At 32.3% G+C, this 14767-nt stretch overlaps 1 protein-coding gene across 1 annotated transcript in view; it reads right to left on the bottom strand.

The window, feature by feature from the left end:
- LOC126742453 (uncharacterized) overlaps positions 1-14767 on the bottom strand; it is a 1408556-nt gene that overhangs the window by 538463 nt on the left and 855326 nt on the right. The window contains exon 6 of the mRNA XM_050449100.1: positions 14220-14327. Within this exon, the coding sequence (XP_050305057.1) occupies positions 14220-14327 (108 nt within the window). The remainder of the gene's footprint in view (positions 1-14219; positions 14328-14767) is intronic.

Here is a 14767-nt window from a genome sequence, read left to right as displayed (position 1 = left end):
GAGATTGATCGAAAAGGGCAATCATTTTAAAAATTTTTAATATTTTTTGTCTCTGTGTGCTTTTCGACTTATTTAATTTAGAATAAACAGACTATATATTTAGTTGCATCTTACAAACCTTTACTATTAGTCATTTACCTTTTTCCCTTTCATTCTTCAAAGTTCAAAAATTAAACGACAATAGCTTTCGACACGTCCCAAAACTACTTTAATAAAACTAATTTCTGCACGCTTGAAACCGACAATCGCTAAAGTTATTATTAGCTTAATAATTGACTTGACAGGTGTCGGATTAGTAATTAGTTTGTAGACTAATGGTTGAACTTTATAATACGCAAGTGCCCAAAAACAATATAAAATTTTTTTTTACTTTGCAAAGACCAACTAGATTAAAATACTTTCCTTGAATTGAACATGCAATACCATAATTTTATTACATATTATAAACTATATTATATTTTATACGTTTAAATTTAAAATAATTGATATGTAATGATTTTCAAATTAGACGGATCGGCTATTTAATAATAATAATAATAAGACGTTTATTAGCCACCAATACAAAAAAAAGCATAATTACAGAAGGTAATATGATTATATACATGGAATTGAATATTAGAATATTAAACAAAGAGAGCATATTAAAAACAATAGGTTATATAAAGAATTTAGTTAACACAAGTAAGGCAACTAAAAAGGCATGCATTCAGACTTCCAGAAAAGAAGGAAACAACTTCCTGGATTCTGTTAAGGCTTATAATAGAAGAAATGAGAGAAAAAAAAACAATTCTTATAGACAAACTAAAAAAAAACAAATAGGTAGGCATATACTTATGAGGGGAAAAAGCTGTAGGGGGAAAAATGGATGAAACGGAATGAAAAAATTCTTCTTTTTTCTTCTTTTTTTTTTAAACAATTAATTTTTGAATAATAAATGTTAATAGAATATTTTACATTACATTCAGTTAGTTCGCATGTGCATAGTATTTTAATAAAGAAAGGCATTCAAGAAAAATTAAGTTTGATTTAAAAGAAGAAGCTTGGTTTTTAATTTAAAAGTTTTTTCAGTGACAGTAAAATTAATTATTTTGGACTCATTAATCAAATTTGGTACGACATAAGAAAAGGATCGCTTAAAGAGTTCTTTGCTATGGCAAGGAATTGTTAAAAGATTTTTACGTCTTATATTAAGATTATGCACATCAGTACGATAGGTAAGCTTTTCAAGTAAGTAAGGCAAAGTTTTTGATTTAAGAATTTTGTAAGAAAAACACAAAATATGTAATATTCGTCTATTGTGCATATTTAGCCAACCTGCTTCTTTTAATTTATAAGAAATATGTTGCCGTCTTCTTATACCAAATATAAGTCTTAAACAAGAGTTTTGAAGTTTTTGAATTCTACCTGAGTCGGAGTTATCGAGACATGGTCCATAAATTGTGTCGCAAAAATTTAACGGTGATAGTACTAAAGCATCACAGAGCAGTTTTTTGATACTTGAGCTTAAAAAATGTCTTACGATGACATATGACGATATATTGTTTTTAAGGCAGAATATCCATTTTTTAGTTTAAGGGTAACATGTTCTTTGAATCTAAGTTTATAGTCCATTACTAGTCCAAGATTTTTTGCAGAGTTTTTAAAACTTATTATATTATTATTAAGGTTTACATTTAAATTATTTAAAATATTAGTTCGATGATTGTCACTACAAAAAAGAATAGCTGCTGATTTAGTGGGGTTAATCTTTAGAAGTAATTTTTGAGTTTCTATATTTAAGGTATTTAAATCCTCATTTATATATTGATTAGCTTGGACAACATTAGTGTGATGAAATGAATAAAATAGCTGGGTGTCATCTGCATAGCAATGATGCTTACAGTGTAAAATTTTTTTAGTAATTTGTGAAGTATAAAGAGTATAAAACAAAGGACCAAGAATGCTACCTTGGGGTACCCCAGAGGTAACATCCAGTGCATTTGATTTATTGTTATTAAGCACTACCCTTTGTTTTCGATTAAACAAAAAAGAAGACACCAATGTCAACGCAGACTCAGCAAAACCCATATATTCTAATATAGCCAGTAATATTCTGTGATTTACCATGTCAAAGGCTTTAGAAAAATCTAAGAGAACCAACACCGTAGCTTTATTTTTATCAAGTTCCTTAAAAATATCATCAGTCACTTTAGATAAAGCGGTTGCACAGCTATACCCCTTACGAAACCCAGACTGGTATTTAGGAATTAAATTATTTACATTTAAATATTGAACTATTTGATACTTTTTCTAATATTTTTGATAGTATAGGAAGTACAGATATTAAGCGAACATCATTAAATTCAACAGGATTTTTTATTTTGGGCAAAGGAATAACATTGGCTTCTTTCCATTGATCGGGAAAGCAGTTTTGTTCTAAACATACGTTTATAATATGAGTAAGTGGTTTAATTATGGCAGGACAACAAAGCAAAATCAGGGTAATGTTTAATTGATCAACGCCAAATGCTTTAGATTTAATAGATTTTAAGTAATTTATTATTATATCTTGTGTCACCAAATTAAATTTAAATTCAGCCAAATAATTTAACCTATGTTTTTTAAAATACCCAACAAATTCTTCGTCAGGGTTATTATTGTTTTTGTTAATATTAGAAAAAAAATATTAAGTTTAGCTACATCTTGCGTAAGAGGAGGAAGTTGTATATTTGATTTATTAGAAATATTTAGTTTATTAAGTTCTCGCCATGTTTCTTTGTTATTACATACTCTAAATCTGTGAGCCAGGTATGCCTTTTTTTCCGCCCTAATTGAACTAGTTGCAAGATTTCTGACTGCTTATAATTTTCCCAATCCTCGCGACTTTTGGTGTTTCTAAATTTACGTAAAGCCGAGTTGCGAAGTCTTTGTATAAATCTAATATTAGGAGTAATCCAGGGGCAATATGGTCTAGTTTCACCCTTTACGTTTTTTATAGGAGCATGTAAGTTAATTAATTCTAATAAAGATTGAGTAAAAAAAAACTTTATTTTTTAAATCAGCCATATTGTACATATTATGCCAGGGAATCGATTCAATATCAGACTAAAATAAACAAGTGTTGATATTTTGTAAATTTCTACAAGTGAAATTATAAATTTGAGGCTTATAAAGTTTATATTGCAGTAAATTAGCATATGATCCGATATTTCAATATCCCTTATTCCACAATTCTCCACCGACTCTAAATTTGAGAAAAGTAAATCAATTAAAGACATAGTGGTGTTGGATATTCTGGTAGGGTCAGTTATAAGCTGTTGCAAACCATATAATTCAGCAATTTCGCTTAATGATACCTTAAAATTCAAATCTAAAAAATGTATATTAAAGTCACCCAAAAGTAAAATAGACTCATAGTTAACATAAAAGTCGGTCATAATATTTTCAAGACGGGAATAGAATAGATGTATGTCGCTCTTGGGAGGACGATATATATTACCAATTAAAACTTTTTGATTATTTACTTTTAATTCGTACCAGACATGCTCAAGATAATCGCATGTTTCCTTAAAAACTTCACGATAGTCGATACATGATTTTACATAAACAGCTATACCACCTCCCCTGCTTAATCGATCTTGCCGTATGAGACTATAATTTTGCAATTCTATGACTTCGTTGGTAACCCCTGTATGTAACCATGTCTCTGAAACCCCAATCAAATCATATTGATAACTATCTACATGTACTTGAAAAATATTAAAATTATTTAAGATGGACCTTGCATTAATGTGTGCACATGAAAACATTATTTTAAAGCAAAATAGAAAATTTTTTGTTAAACAATTAAGGTAAGTAAGTACAGGAAAGGGTGAAAAAAAAGGGAAAAAGGATTAGAATAGGGAGTATATGCTTACAAAAAAAAGAAAAAAAAAAACAAAATTAAACCTAACAACTATCTATAATTATATACACATACATACATATACATATATTTTTCCCTTTTAATGAACACCGAGTTAAGTAAATTAAACACTTATTTACTTTATTTTTGTCGTGTTTGTACTATCCTACTCAATACAAAGAAACTTTAAGCAAAACAGAAAATTATAGTACCTATAAATACGTTAAAAAATAAATCATTTGCATTTAATTATTTAACATTTTAAATGTTTTTAATTTATTTTGAAAATAAATTTAAGATAGTACAACACACAAATATATACAATTTTGTCATATAAAAAAAGTTAATTCAAAAGTATTGCATTTCTTGTCGCAAGAAGATTTTTTTGGTCAGACCAGTCTTTCTTAAGCTAAAAATTGTTAATTTTGCATAATTTTTTTTTAGTTGCGTTTGTTTTAAGGAGCTTTTTATTAAAATCATCATATTTTTATTGCTACATTCGCATTTTTAAAAAAATTAAATTACCTTATATATTTAAAGTGAAGTTATATAGAATTTTGATATTAGATTATAGTCAAAGTTAATTAATTATTAAATAGAAGCATGTTCATTATTCATCCTCTCATTCAAGACTAGTATGCTTACAGTACAGGATGATCATTAGAGACCGCTCTACTTAGACGTGTTCAAGATAGGAACAGCTCTATAAAATTTAAAAATGATGCTGGCCGCATTTTTGGATAGGTTAATTCATTGAATACTCAAAAGAAGATTCGTAAGTAGTGAATTGCTTAATAGTTAATGCTTTTTAACATAAGATGTAAATAATAGATACATAAAATAAGCCAAACATAGTAGCACCCCACATAGCAAATATATATTATACGTAAATGCTATGTATATTCATAATATCCTGACGTATATACATACAATGTATATTTTTAATGCTCGGTTTATTTTATGGATATGAAATAAATTTTCATTTATTACACACTAGGTAATACATGGAATATACTATTAGTATGTACAGTGTATATCCTGAATATACTACATATTTAAACTATATTGGAGGATTATTAGATTTCTCATAAACATCTATTATATTCTATGTATCTGTTACATGTATCTTTATAGAATATATATATACATTTTCAATATTCCAGGATATTGAATAAATATTTCTAATGTATATAGATACCTATAATCTTAAAACATTTTCGGGATATACCATATATGTATAATTTCCTAGGTAACTAAATGACGTCTTGAATACCTAATTTTTCGTACTTTCTGATCTATGTGACGACATTTTGACGTCCTTACTACATCACACACCCAAAATGGAGTCCTAAATAAAGGCTAAAAGACGTCTTAAACGGAATTAATATAGGACGAAGTTTATTTACGATTTTAGGTCATTTAAACATTTAAAGTTCATTTAAAATTTTAAGATCTTAAAATAGTTTTTGAGCACTTGAATATTGAGAAAAAATATTCTTACTTAAATTCTAAATCTATATTTATTTATTATTATAAATTCGTTGGTCAAGGTAACTCTAAAAAAGGAGGAAGGAGAACAGGAGGAAATATACTGACAACTCTTAATTTTAATACAAGGAAGTTTGCGCCGATAAAATATGCCATATTTTCCTGTATTTATTTTAAATTTATACACAAGATTAGATCAAGATGTAAACGCTGTATAAAATAAAAAAATGTTGTATATAAACGGGATATTTCGGGCGGCAGAGCATTACAAATAGAAGTAAATATTATAATAAACCAATGTAGTTTCTTACATACACTTATATAACAAATATTTAAAATTATATATTGTTCTTAAGGCATTCTAATAGAAATTAATGAGTTTATTGCTTAACCTAAAATTAAATCAAATGACAAATTGTGAAAATGATGATTCTCTTTGCCAAACGGAGCTTCGAGAGTATGAAGATAGACTGCAACTGCAAAAGGCCATAAAAAATAGTTTTATTGCATAATATGGCCGCCCACTTTGTTCATGAATACATGGCACAAGCAAATAAAATAGCCATTAAAAAATTATTATTTTTTCTATATTTAAACCCTTAAAATATGAAATAATATACCTGATCTAATCCAATTTGGCCATGATTAGTAACTAATAAGATCATTAACATGATAAGTATGTTTAACACCCAAAACGTAAAAGAAACACAATACCAAACAATTGCAAAACCGGGTTGCCGTTACTTCCGGTCGTCGGTGGGCTGAAATGGTGGGGTCAGCGTCAGCGCCACCTGTACCACCAATTGCATATCTTATTTTAGTCACGTGATAGTTATTTTAAAGTTAATTGGCTTTGGTTTAAAAAGTAAGCTGCCTTAATACGTAATTGTTGTACAGCAAATACGGTGCAGGTGATCCCGGATTCAATTCTCGACATTGTCTGTTCTTTTTTATTTTTTCATTACTTTTATTATTTTAAAATTTTGTTTTTTTTCCAATCAGGACGACATCAAAACGTCAAAGTGACCTTCCTAAAATGTCAAAGATATAGATGTCAGCAGGTGACGGCAATGTTCACAAAATATATACATATTTTATTTATACTTGAACATAAAAAATTAAAGTTAATCTCAATGTGTAATATATATAGGTACATATACTATATTTTTTGCACTTTCTGGACTTTATAGGTATATACAGTGGATATCGCATGCTATGTGAGACCATAGCAGATGCAAATGAATAAGTTAGCCAAGACTTTAATACAGCAGTAAGAGCCTAGTAAGGGACTACTAAAGCGCATCATATGCAAAGAAATACGATCCTAAATTCAAAGACGACAGCAAATTCATTAAAAAAAATCTGTCAGTTAAACACACATGTTTATTAAATTTTCCATTAAAACAAAATTCAGATATCCTTAAGCTTTGAGAAGGGACAAACGATTATAGGGTTTTGAAAACGACACATCGCAATTAAGGAACACCTAAATAAAAATGTCTATGATAGGAATTGAAATAGGTATAACGGAGACCTGACTTTTCTTTAATAAAAAGGAACCAGTAATTTTTCGACAAATAACCTCTTGCAAGGCCCAGTATCGTATAAGGCCACACATATTTTGGAAGGATACACTGGACTAAATAGAACTTAATACCATAGCAGCAGAAGTTCTGTATATGTTAGTACAGGGCAACAAAGTATTAGGCTGCATAAAATAAATAAGTCAAACACAATAAGTCAATCACAGTGTGAGGTAAACTCGAACGTGAAAGCTGGAAGAGCCTTAAAAAATTATACACATGGAAATATGTTTTTATTAGATGTCTTTTAGTAGGTAGCAGGAGGATTATCATCTTAGCGAGTATACTGCTAAATTTCTATAGTTTAATATGCACAGATTTTAGAATTGTAAATCGCTCAACTTATTGATTAGTTCATATTAAATTTAGTACAAGACTTGTATTTAGAGCACATTTAGTTTTTACGTACAAGAAGAACCAAAAACTTTGCGTCCAATTTTTTTTATAAAACCGTTTCTTACTTTCGTAGCTTTTGAGAAGAAATATTAAGTACTCTATGAAATAAAACTCCGGGACAACTTTAGAATTAGTGTGTGCCGTTCTAAAGATGAATCGCGATGACGATCATCAAAGTAAAGCAGAAGAGAAGAAGCTTTACTTTAATGATCTTGTGAATTAAAAAAAGAATAATCATGTTTATGTGACTTCTGAATCCACAGTTATCAAAAGTGACTTAGAAGCATCTCATTCAACCACCCTTTTAAATCGACCTTGTCCATCTCTAGCTATTCTATTTTCAATTTCCGGATCACTGCACTTTATGGTCTATTGCACACATCTCCATATAAATAGATCCCTTAAAGGCCTAAGAAGCCATTCTATTTTCAACTATTGTGTTGTCACCAACTCACCCAACCCAACCCAACCCAACGCAACCCAACCCAACCCAACCCAACCCAACCCAACCCAACCCAACCCAACCCAACTCCAATATGATGTACCAACTGTTTCCCTTTATAAGTGCTTGTACTGTTGTGCTGCCCACGCTTCCTATTGAGGTTTAGTGTTTGATTTTGAGACAATTGGATCAGAAGTCTCTATTATCAGCGGTAAGATGCTCAAATTTTTTTAAATTAATTGCTCACGAGGATCCTCTTTTACGGAATAGCGTGAACCAGGGGATTAAAATGGAACGAGAGGAAATTCTTTCTAATCTAACAAAACCTGGCAAGAGTGTCGCTGTGATTAGAGAAGAACATGCCCAACTATTTGGAACCAATAGTCGAAAGAAGGTCTCAGTTCGTAAAAGCCCACACCTTTTCCAAGTTGCTTTCAAGGAAAAGACAATATCAGGATCAACAGGAAAAGTGATGAAAACTAGTAGTAAGACTCATAGATTTAAGCCTTATAGAATTTAAGTTATATAATAAAATTTTAAATTATTTAAACGTGTTTCTATAACTAAATTTAGTACCAAGTACTTTCTGTACAAGTCTTCAGTACCTTCAATTTTGTCGGTGGACGCATATTTCGCTGACAGCGTTTATATTTAGTAGGAAGCGTTCATGGCGTGTATACTTTTGCGTGCTTTATGTGATGTAATAAACGGGGCGTGTCTTGCGCTGGTGTTAAGTATATTAAGTAAAGACTCAACCCGGTTTTGCAATTGTTTGGTGTTGTGTTTCTTTCACGTTTTGGGTGTTGAACATACTTATCATGTTAATGATCTTACTAGTTACTAATCATGGCCAAATTGGATTAGATCAGGTATAATATTTCATATTTTAAGGGTTTAAATATAGACAAAAATTAATTTTTTTAATGGCTACTTTATTTGCTTCTGCCATGTATTCATGGATAAAGTGGGCGGCCATATTATGCAATAAAACTAATTTTTTATGGCCTTTTGCAGTTGCAGTCTACATTCATACTCTCGAAGCTCCGTTTGGCAAAGGGAATCATCCTCTTCACAATTTGTTATACAAGATCTACTGCTTTTTAACTTCATTCACTAGACGGTAATAATACAGAAGGATTGGCTGAAATCAATATTTGCCATGCTTCCGAAGAATAAAGCAACCAAATGTGCAAACCACGAGCTAGGGCTTAAAGATAAGAAGATCAATAAAACAATCGGCGATAGTAAGTTTAGATTTTTGAGCGGCCTACGAACAGGAAGACGTTGTTTAGTGTTCCAAAGATATCTTAATGTTAATCTTAGTATGTTCCTTTGTTTAATCAAATTCTAAAAGGATGAAGTATTGAAGAATGTATACACTCGCTGAGATAATAGTTGTGCAAGCAGAATTAGTATCAACATAGTCCATAATCGCACGGCCAACCAAGAAATTGTTTTAGAGAATTTGCAGAGCCACATAGCAAAACACATAAACCTCTTAGTAGATGATGTTTATGTAAATGTCTGATTTCCAAACACTCTTAATTTTGAGTATAATTGAGTACAAAAGAAGATTTAGGGTAGGTGTAAGATCAGAATACAAAGAGCATATCTGCACTGGTTCCTTTTGGCAAAAGAACATTGCTCTTTTAGAGGTTGAACTTTGGCTTTGAAAGACATCGACACACAGTCGAATTCTTCATTTAAATACACGAAACAATTACATCAAACTATTGGAAATTACTTGATCTGCTTCAGGATGCTATGCCGGAAATATATTTCAACATCTAAATAATAATCAAGTGATCTGTTTTTTTACCTTAATCGCTCAAAAGCCTTTGATACGTAAACCTTTCATTACTCTTCGTTAAACTGGAGCGATTTGGATCGGTCAATCTGTAGAACGACTTTCAAAAAATGGCTCTCTCGCTGTCCAATTAATCTACATAAACTTGCCTACCAGCTCTTGCTGTATCATGGCAAAATAGTACATAATAGAATTCTCACAGTAGAGTGTGTACACCTCTAGATGTATACACAAACTAGAAACGAAGACACAAATATTAACTTTGTAAACGCATAAAATCTTTGCTCGAGGGCTCGCTCAGCGATAGTCCAGGAATTCAGAGATGCATTGGAATGGCTTGCAGCACACAAGGAAGTGAAACTGAGGTGGGTCCCAGGACACCAAAGTGTTGAGGGCAATGAGCGGGCCGACGAACTGGCAAGACAAGGTTCCGTTAACCCGTTCGTAGTCCCCGAACCTTGTCTCGGTCTTAGCAAAAAACAAATCTCTCAGGCACTTAATAATTGGGCCTGGGAAAAAAACAAGGAAGAATTGGAGAAGGACAAAAAGATGTAGACAGGCCAAGGAAAACGTTGGATAAAAATTAAACTCAAGAAAGCACTGAGGTAGATGAGAGCTTTGACAAAACAATTTCTTCTTGCCGTACTCCTTTGATGATATCCGCTTTATCATGTAAAGTAGCTATGTTTTGGATTCGTTTGCCATGAGCGGATTAGGTGTTCTAAAATGTTGATTATTGTGGGATCGATTTGGTATATCTATCGCGTTTTTCTAAGCCACGAATGAGGGACAGCGTTAAAAGACTTGCAATAATCAATTAACGCTACAGAAAGATCTAGGTTTTTTGCTTTGACCTATTTTGTGCTCGACAATTAAAAGCTTTTTGATGTCCTATGACTTTCGTTTGTACCCGCTTTGTTCCTATTATAGGATTTTGTTTTGTTTTCGTGTTGTTTTTACTTTGGACTAAGTTATATTTGCGGTTTCGCCCCCGTGGTAGAAGATGGTGGAAATAACATCTCTAATAAGGCGAAAGATTAGATAGAATAGAATAAATTTATTTAAAGCCTCACAGAGTTTAGTATTTGCAATTTAACAACTACATATATACATTTAAAATGTATAATCGCAAAAATTTTTGATATGCTGGTGAACCAGCCTTGATTGTTATGCCTTTGAGATGTCAGGGATTGCATCGAGTGGCGAGGTAAGAGGACTCCCGTTTCCAAGGCAAGGGCCTTTATACGGGAACTAGACTCACATTTTCGTGGCCACGATAGCAAAATGAAATTAATTGAAGATTTAACAAGTTTATTTGACCCATTCCTTCAATTACTAGGGTAAAAATAGATTTAAAACACCCGTTTAGTGTTTTCAGGTACAATAGCGCAAAAAACGGTATGCCTTAAGGGCTCTCAATGAATTTCATAGCTTGGGAAGCTTATTGCATAGGCGGATCGATTGCGCACATACCCAGGGAAACACGCCAATTTGGTCTGTTTCGCCAAGGAAGTCTCAGATGAAAAGTAGTGGAAGGAAGGAATGAGAGTTGTTATTGCTTAAGTTTTCTTAATTTTACTTAAGAGTCTTTGGCAAAAGTAAATTGGGAGTCGTTTATAAATAGGGTCGTGTATGGAAGGGTTGTGGGGATCGTATCGCACATCAGTGAGGCTCCTAGTTACTTCAGATGGCTGCACCTTACTGGAGTAGAATCTCTTAGAGACATTTTCAATAAAGTCACTGAGGGGCTCCACCCCCGCAATGTGGTGCAGGTCTCCGATCCTTGTGTTCCTGGGAGTTAAAATGCAATATCCAAGGACTTTATTTTGAATTGTTTGTAGCCTTTTCTCTGAGTATCCGATACGCTTACCCACACCTGTATGGAGCACCGGTTGGGCATATAAGATATGTAAGCATGTAAGGGTTGGTCGGATTATGGTTTTATACAGTTTTAATTTATTTTCAGTGCCTAAGAATGACCTGGGAGATATTAGAGAATATAGTTGTTGTTAGATAAGAAAAGTTTTTTGGAAAAGGTAGGAGGTGTTGAAGGTAAAGATAATCCGGGGTCAAACAAGATACCAAGGTATTTAATTTTTTTCCTGGGAAGTATAGGAATATTATTTATTAGGACGAGATAGACGATTCGGTTATGGGAAAACTTTCGGGAAAGGATGGTAAGTTCAGTTTTTTAGGGGTTTACGTTGAGTTTCTATTTTTTGTAATAAGGGATAAGTTTATTGAGATGTCTTTGGATTATACTCTTAGCTGCTGGGGCGTAATAGGATTGAGCATATATTGCAGTATCATCAGCGAACTGCGCTAGTTTTGTAGTGGGAGTTTTGAGGATATCAGAGGTGTATAGGGTGTAGATTTTGGGAAAAGAACTGTGCCCTGAGGAACTCCTGCATTTGTAGGCTTTGAGACTTTATTTTCGATTTTTATTTTGAAGGTTCGATTGCCTATATAGGAGTAAATTAGGTATGTATGGTGGGGAGGAGAGTTAAAAGTTGAGTTAGGTTTAAAAATTAACCCTGCCTGCCAAATTGAATCGAATGTCCGCTCCATGTCAAAGGACAACACCACGGTGTTCATCTGTCTATTGAAGCCATCTAAGGCATCTTGCACTAATTTGGTAGCTAGAAGCGTGGTGCTATGCCCTGGTCTATAACCAAACTATTTAGCAGGTAACAGCTGTAAGGTCTCGACCGCAGTTGATGGCTGTCAGGAGAATCCTCTCTGTTAGCTTGGAGAGCGAATTGAGAAGTAAAATTGGTCGATAGGAACTGGGTAGGGAGGGATTTTTGCATTTTTTGAGGATCGAGATAATTGTAGCATTTTTCCATTATTTGGGGAAATGTTGCAGTATAATAATGGCGTTAGTTTGTGCATGATTTGTATTATGCACATACCTTATGTATTATACCTTTGCGGGGGAGGTTCTTGAGGAGTTTGTATGGGATAGTGTCTGGACCGGGTGCTTTGTTATTAGGGAGTCATCGGAGGTGTTTCCTTATTGCGCTGAGGTTAGTTTTGGGGGATAAATAGGTTTCTGGAGTAAGGGGATATGTTCTTTCTGAAAATTTCTTGGCAGCGTCTGTTATGGTTTTGTGTTCGTCTGTAATGTCAGGTGCTTCACTGTGGACGGCGGCAAAATATTTGCTATTGCTTCTGCTTTCTCAGAATTGGTATAATAATTATTACCATTATAATTTATGGCTGGCATTCAGTCATGGTTTTTGCGCAGACTCTTCACTACTTTCCACAGTGAGTTATCGCGTATGGTGAGTCTGTCTAGCTTTTCAGTCCAGCAGTTATTTTTATCGGTTTATATGTTATGGCTTATCATGTTTGTAAGATTAGTTACCCTTTGCTTGTCTTTGTCTTGTCTATTGTTTTGCAAAAAGGTGGCGTATGTGGTTTTTTAGTGTTATTAGTGATTTTATTTAATATAGTTTGGCAGTCTTTCCTCTCTAGATTTACAGAACTATGTTTGTTAGTTCGTTTCGTGTTAGTTGCATATTTGCGGTAAAACCCGCGTGGTAAGATGGTGGGAAGCTAACATCCTTATTACGGCGAAAGATTAATTCGCTCGGAAGAAAGTCCAGTCCAGAGTGAACCAATCGACAGTTTTGATTTTAAATCCATGGACTTTGGACATGGACATTCAATAATGTGATAGGTGACATGGTGGTTATTACGCCATCTAGTATTAAATGTTTTCCACTTTACCCAATTTTACTTGAGTAGTTTCCACATGGCCGCGAAGGCGCTCTTTAAGCAGGATCAGCTGTTCTTTATTGTTTTTATTATTTATTTTAATTTTCCTATTGTTATTGCAAAATTGACATTTGTTGCGAATAAAGTCATGCCTATAGTAATTCTGTGGACAAAAAAAACAGATGCTGTGGCTTAGAAGTGATTAAACATCGTACAGACGTTCACATTTATATTGTATATAACGATGAGATCATGGAAGTGAGAATTTTATATATAGTTAGGAAGCCTGTTATTGGGCGGTAGTTTTTGAATTTCAAAAATTTTTCCATTTTATCTTTCATTATTATAATAATAGTTTATTTATAATTCAAAGAAAATATTATTAACAAAACACCTTAGTTTACCTAATTATGATTCATTATTATTTTAAAATTTATAAAATTTTCATTAACTAACATGTCATTTTCTAATACACTTTTTCCAGGTTGATCTTTTAGGCGTAAATTAAAGACATACTTTACCTTTTAATATTGCTGCAACTGTAAATTAATTTACGAGCACGTTACTTGCACTTTTGTGAAAGTATCGGGCTTTATTCAAAAATAATTGCAACTCTTTGAGAATATACAGAAACTCCTATATGAACTATAAATTAAATTCCGCTGTAACTTTCTATTTGGGTTTTAATTTGCTTAAAATTCGTGACGACGGCCCTTATTTGCTTAAAACTACTTGGTTTATATGCTGAACTTTATAATTAGTTTTGGTTTAAACAGTGCCATGTCAGCTACAAGAGAACCATTAAACTTAATATGAGTTCTAATTCGCTAAACTATTAAATTCTCAATAATAGGTTAAACGTCAAGACAATAAAAGTAATTTAATTTAGTATGTACTAACCTTCGTAAGTAAACAGCTGTGTAAAATAAACCACGATCGATGTATTCGAGGAGACTACGTTGCTTGCATCGATAATCCATTGGCATTTAATAGGTACTTCAAAGGGACCTAAAATTAATAAATATGGTCACTTAAAGATGCTCTTAAATGTTAAAGAATATCTAAAAAATAAAAACAGATAAATAACAAATAATACATATTTTATATAAAAACTTATTAATTACCACAAAATTTTTAAATTCTACAGCTAGGAACCAAAAAAAAATTGAAATTAATTTCTATAATTTCTATAACTTGTTTTCACGTAGGAGAGAGGAGGGTAAATGATCCCTGCGGGTTGAAATGATCCCGCAATTTAAAAGTTCCCATTTTATGCAAAATAAGCGTAATATTGGCAACAATGTTCTAGGCGAAGAGGTTATAAATAGACCACAATCGGAATTGCGATTCAGTTCGAATCCAACAATTGCTACGTGAACTTGTGTTTTTTACGTTTATAATATAAGTTAAGGTGTTTGTTTTGTCTTATTTATTTTTTTAACAATGTG

The sequence above is a fragment of the Anthonomus grandis genome, chromosome 11 (assembly GCF_022605725.1).
Source record: "Anthonomus grandis grandis chromosome 11, icAntGran1.3, whole genome shotgun sequence".
NCBI lineage: Eukaryota > Metazoa > Arthropoda > Insecta > Coleoptera > Curculionidae > Anthonomus > Anthonomus grandis.
This window is presented reverse-complemented; position numbering and strand designations above follow the sequence as displayed.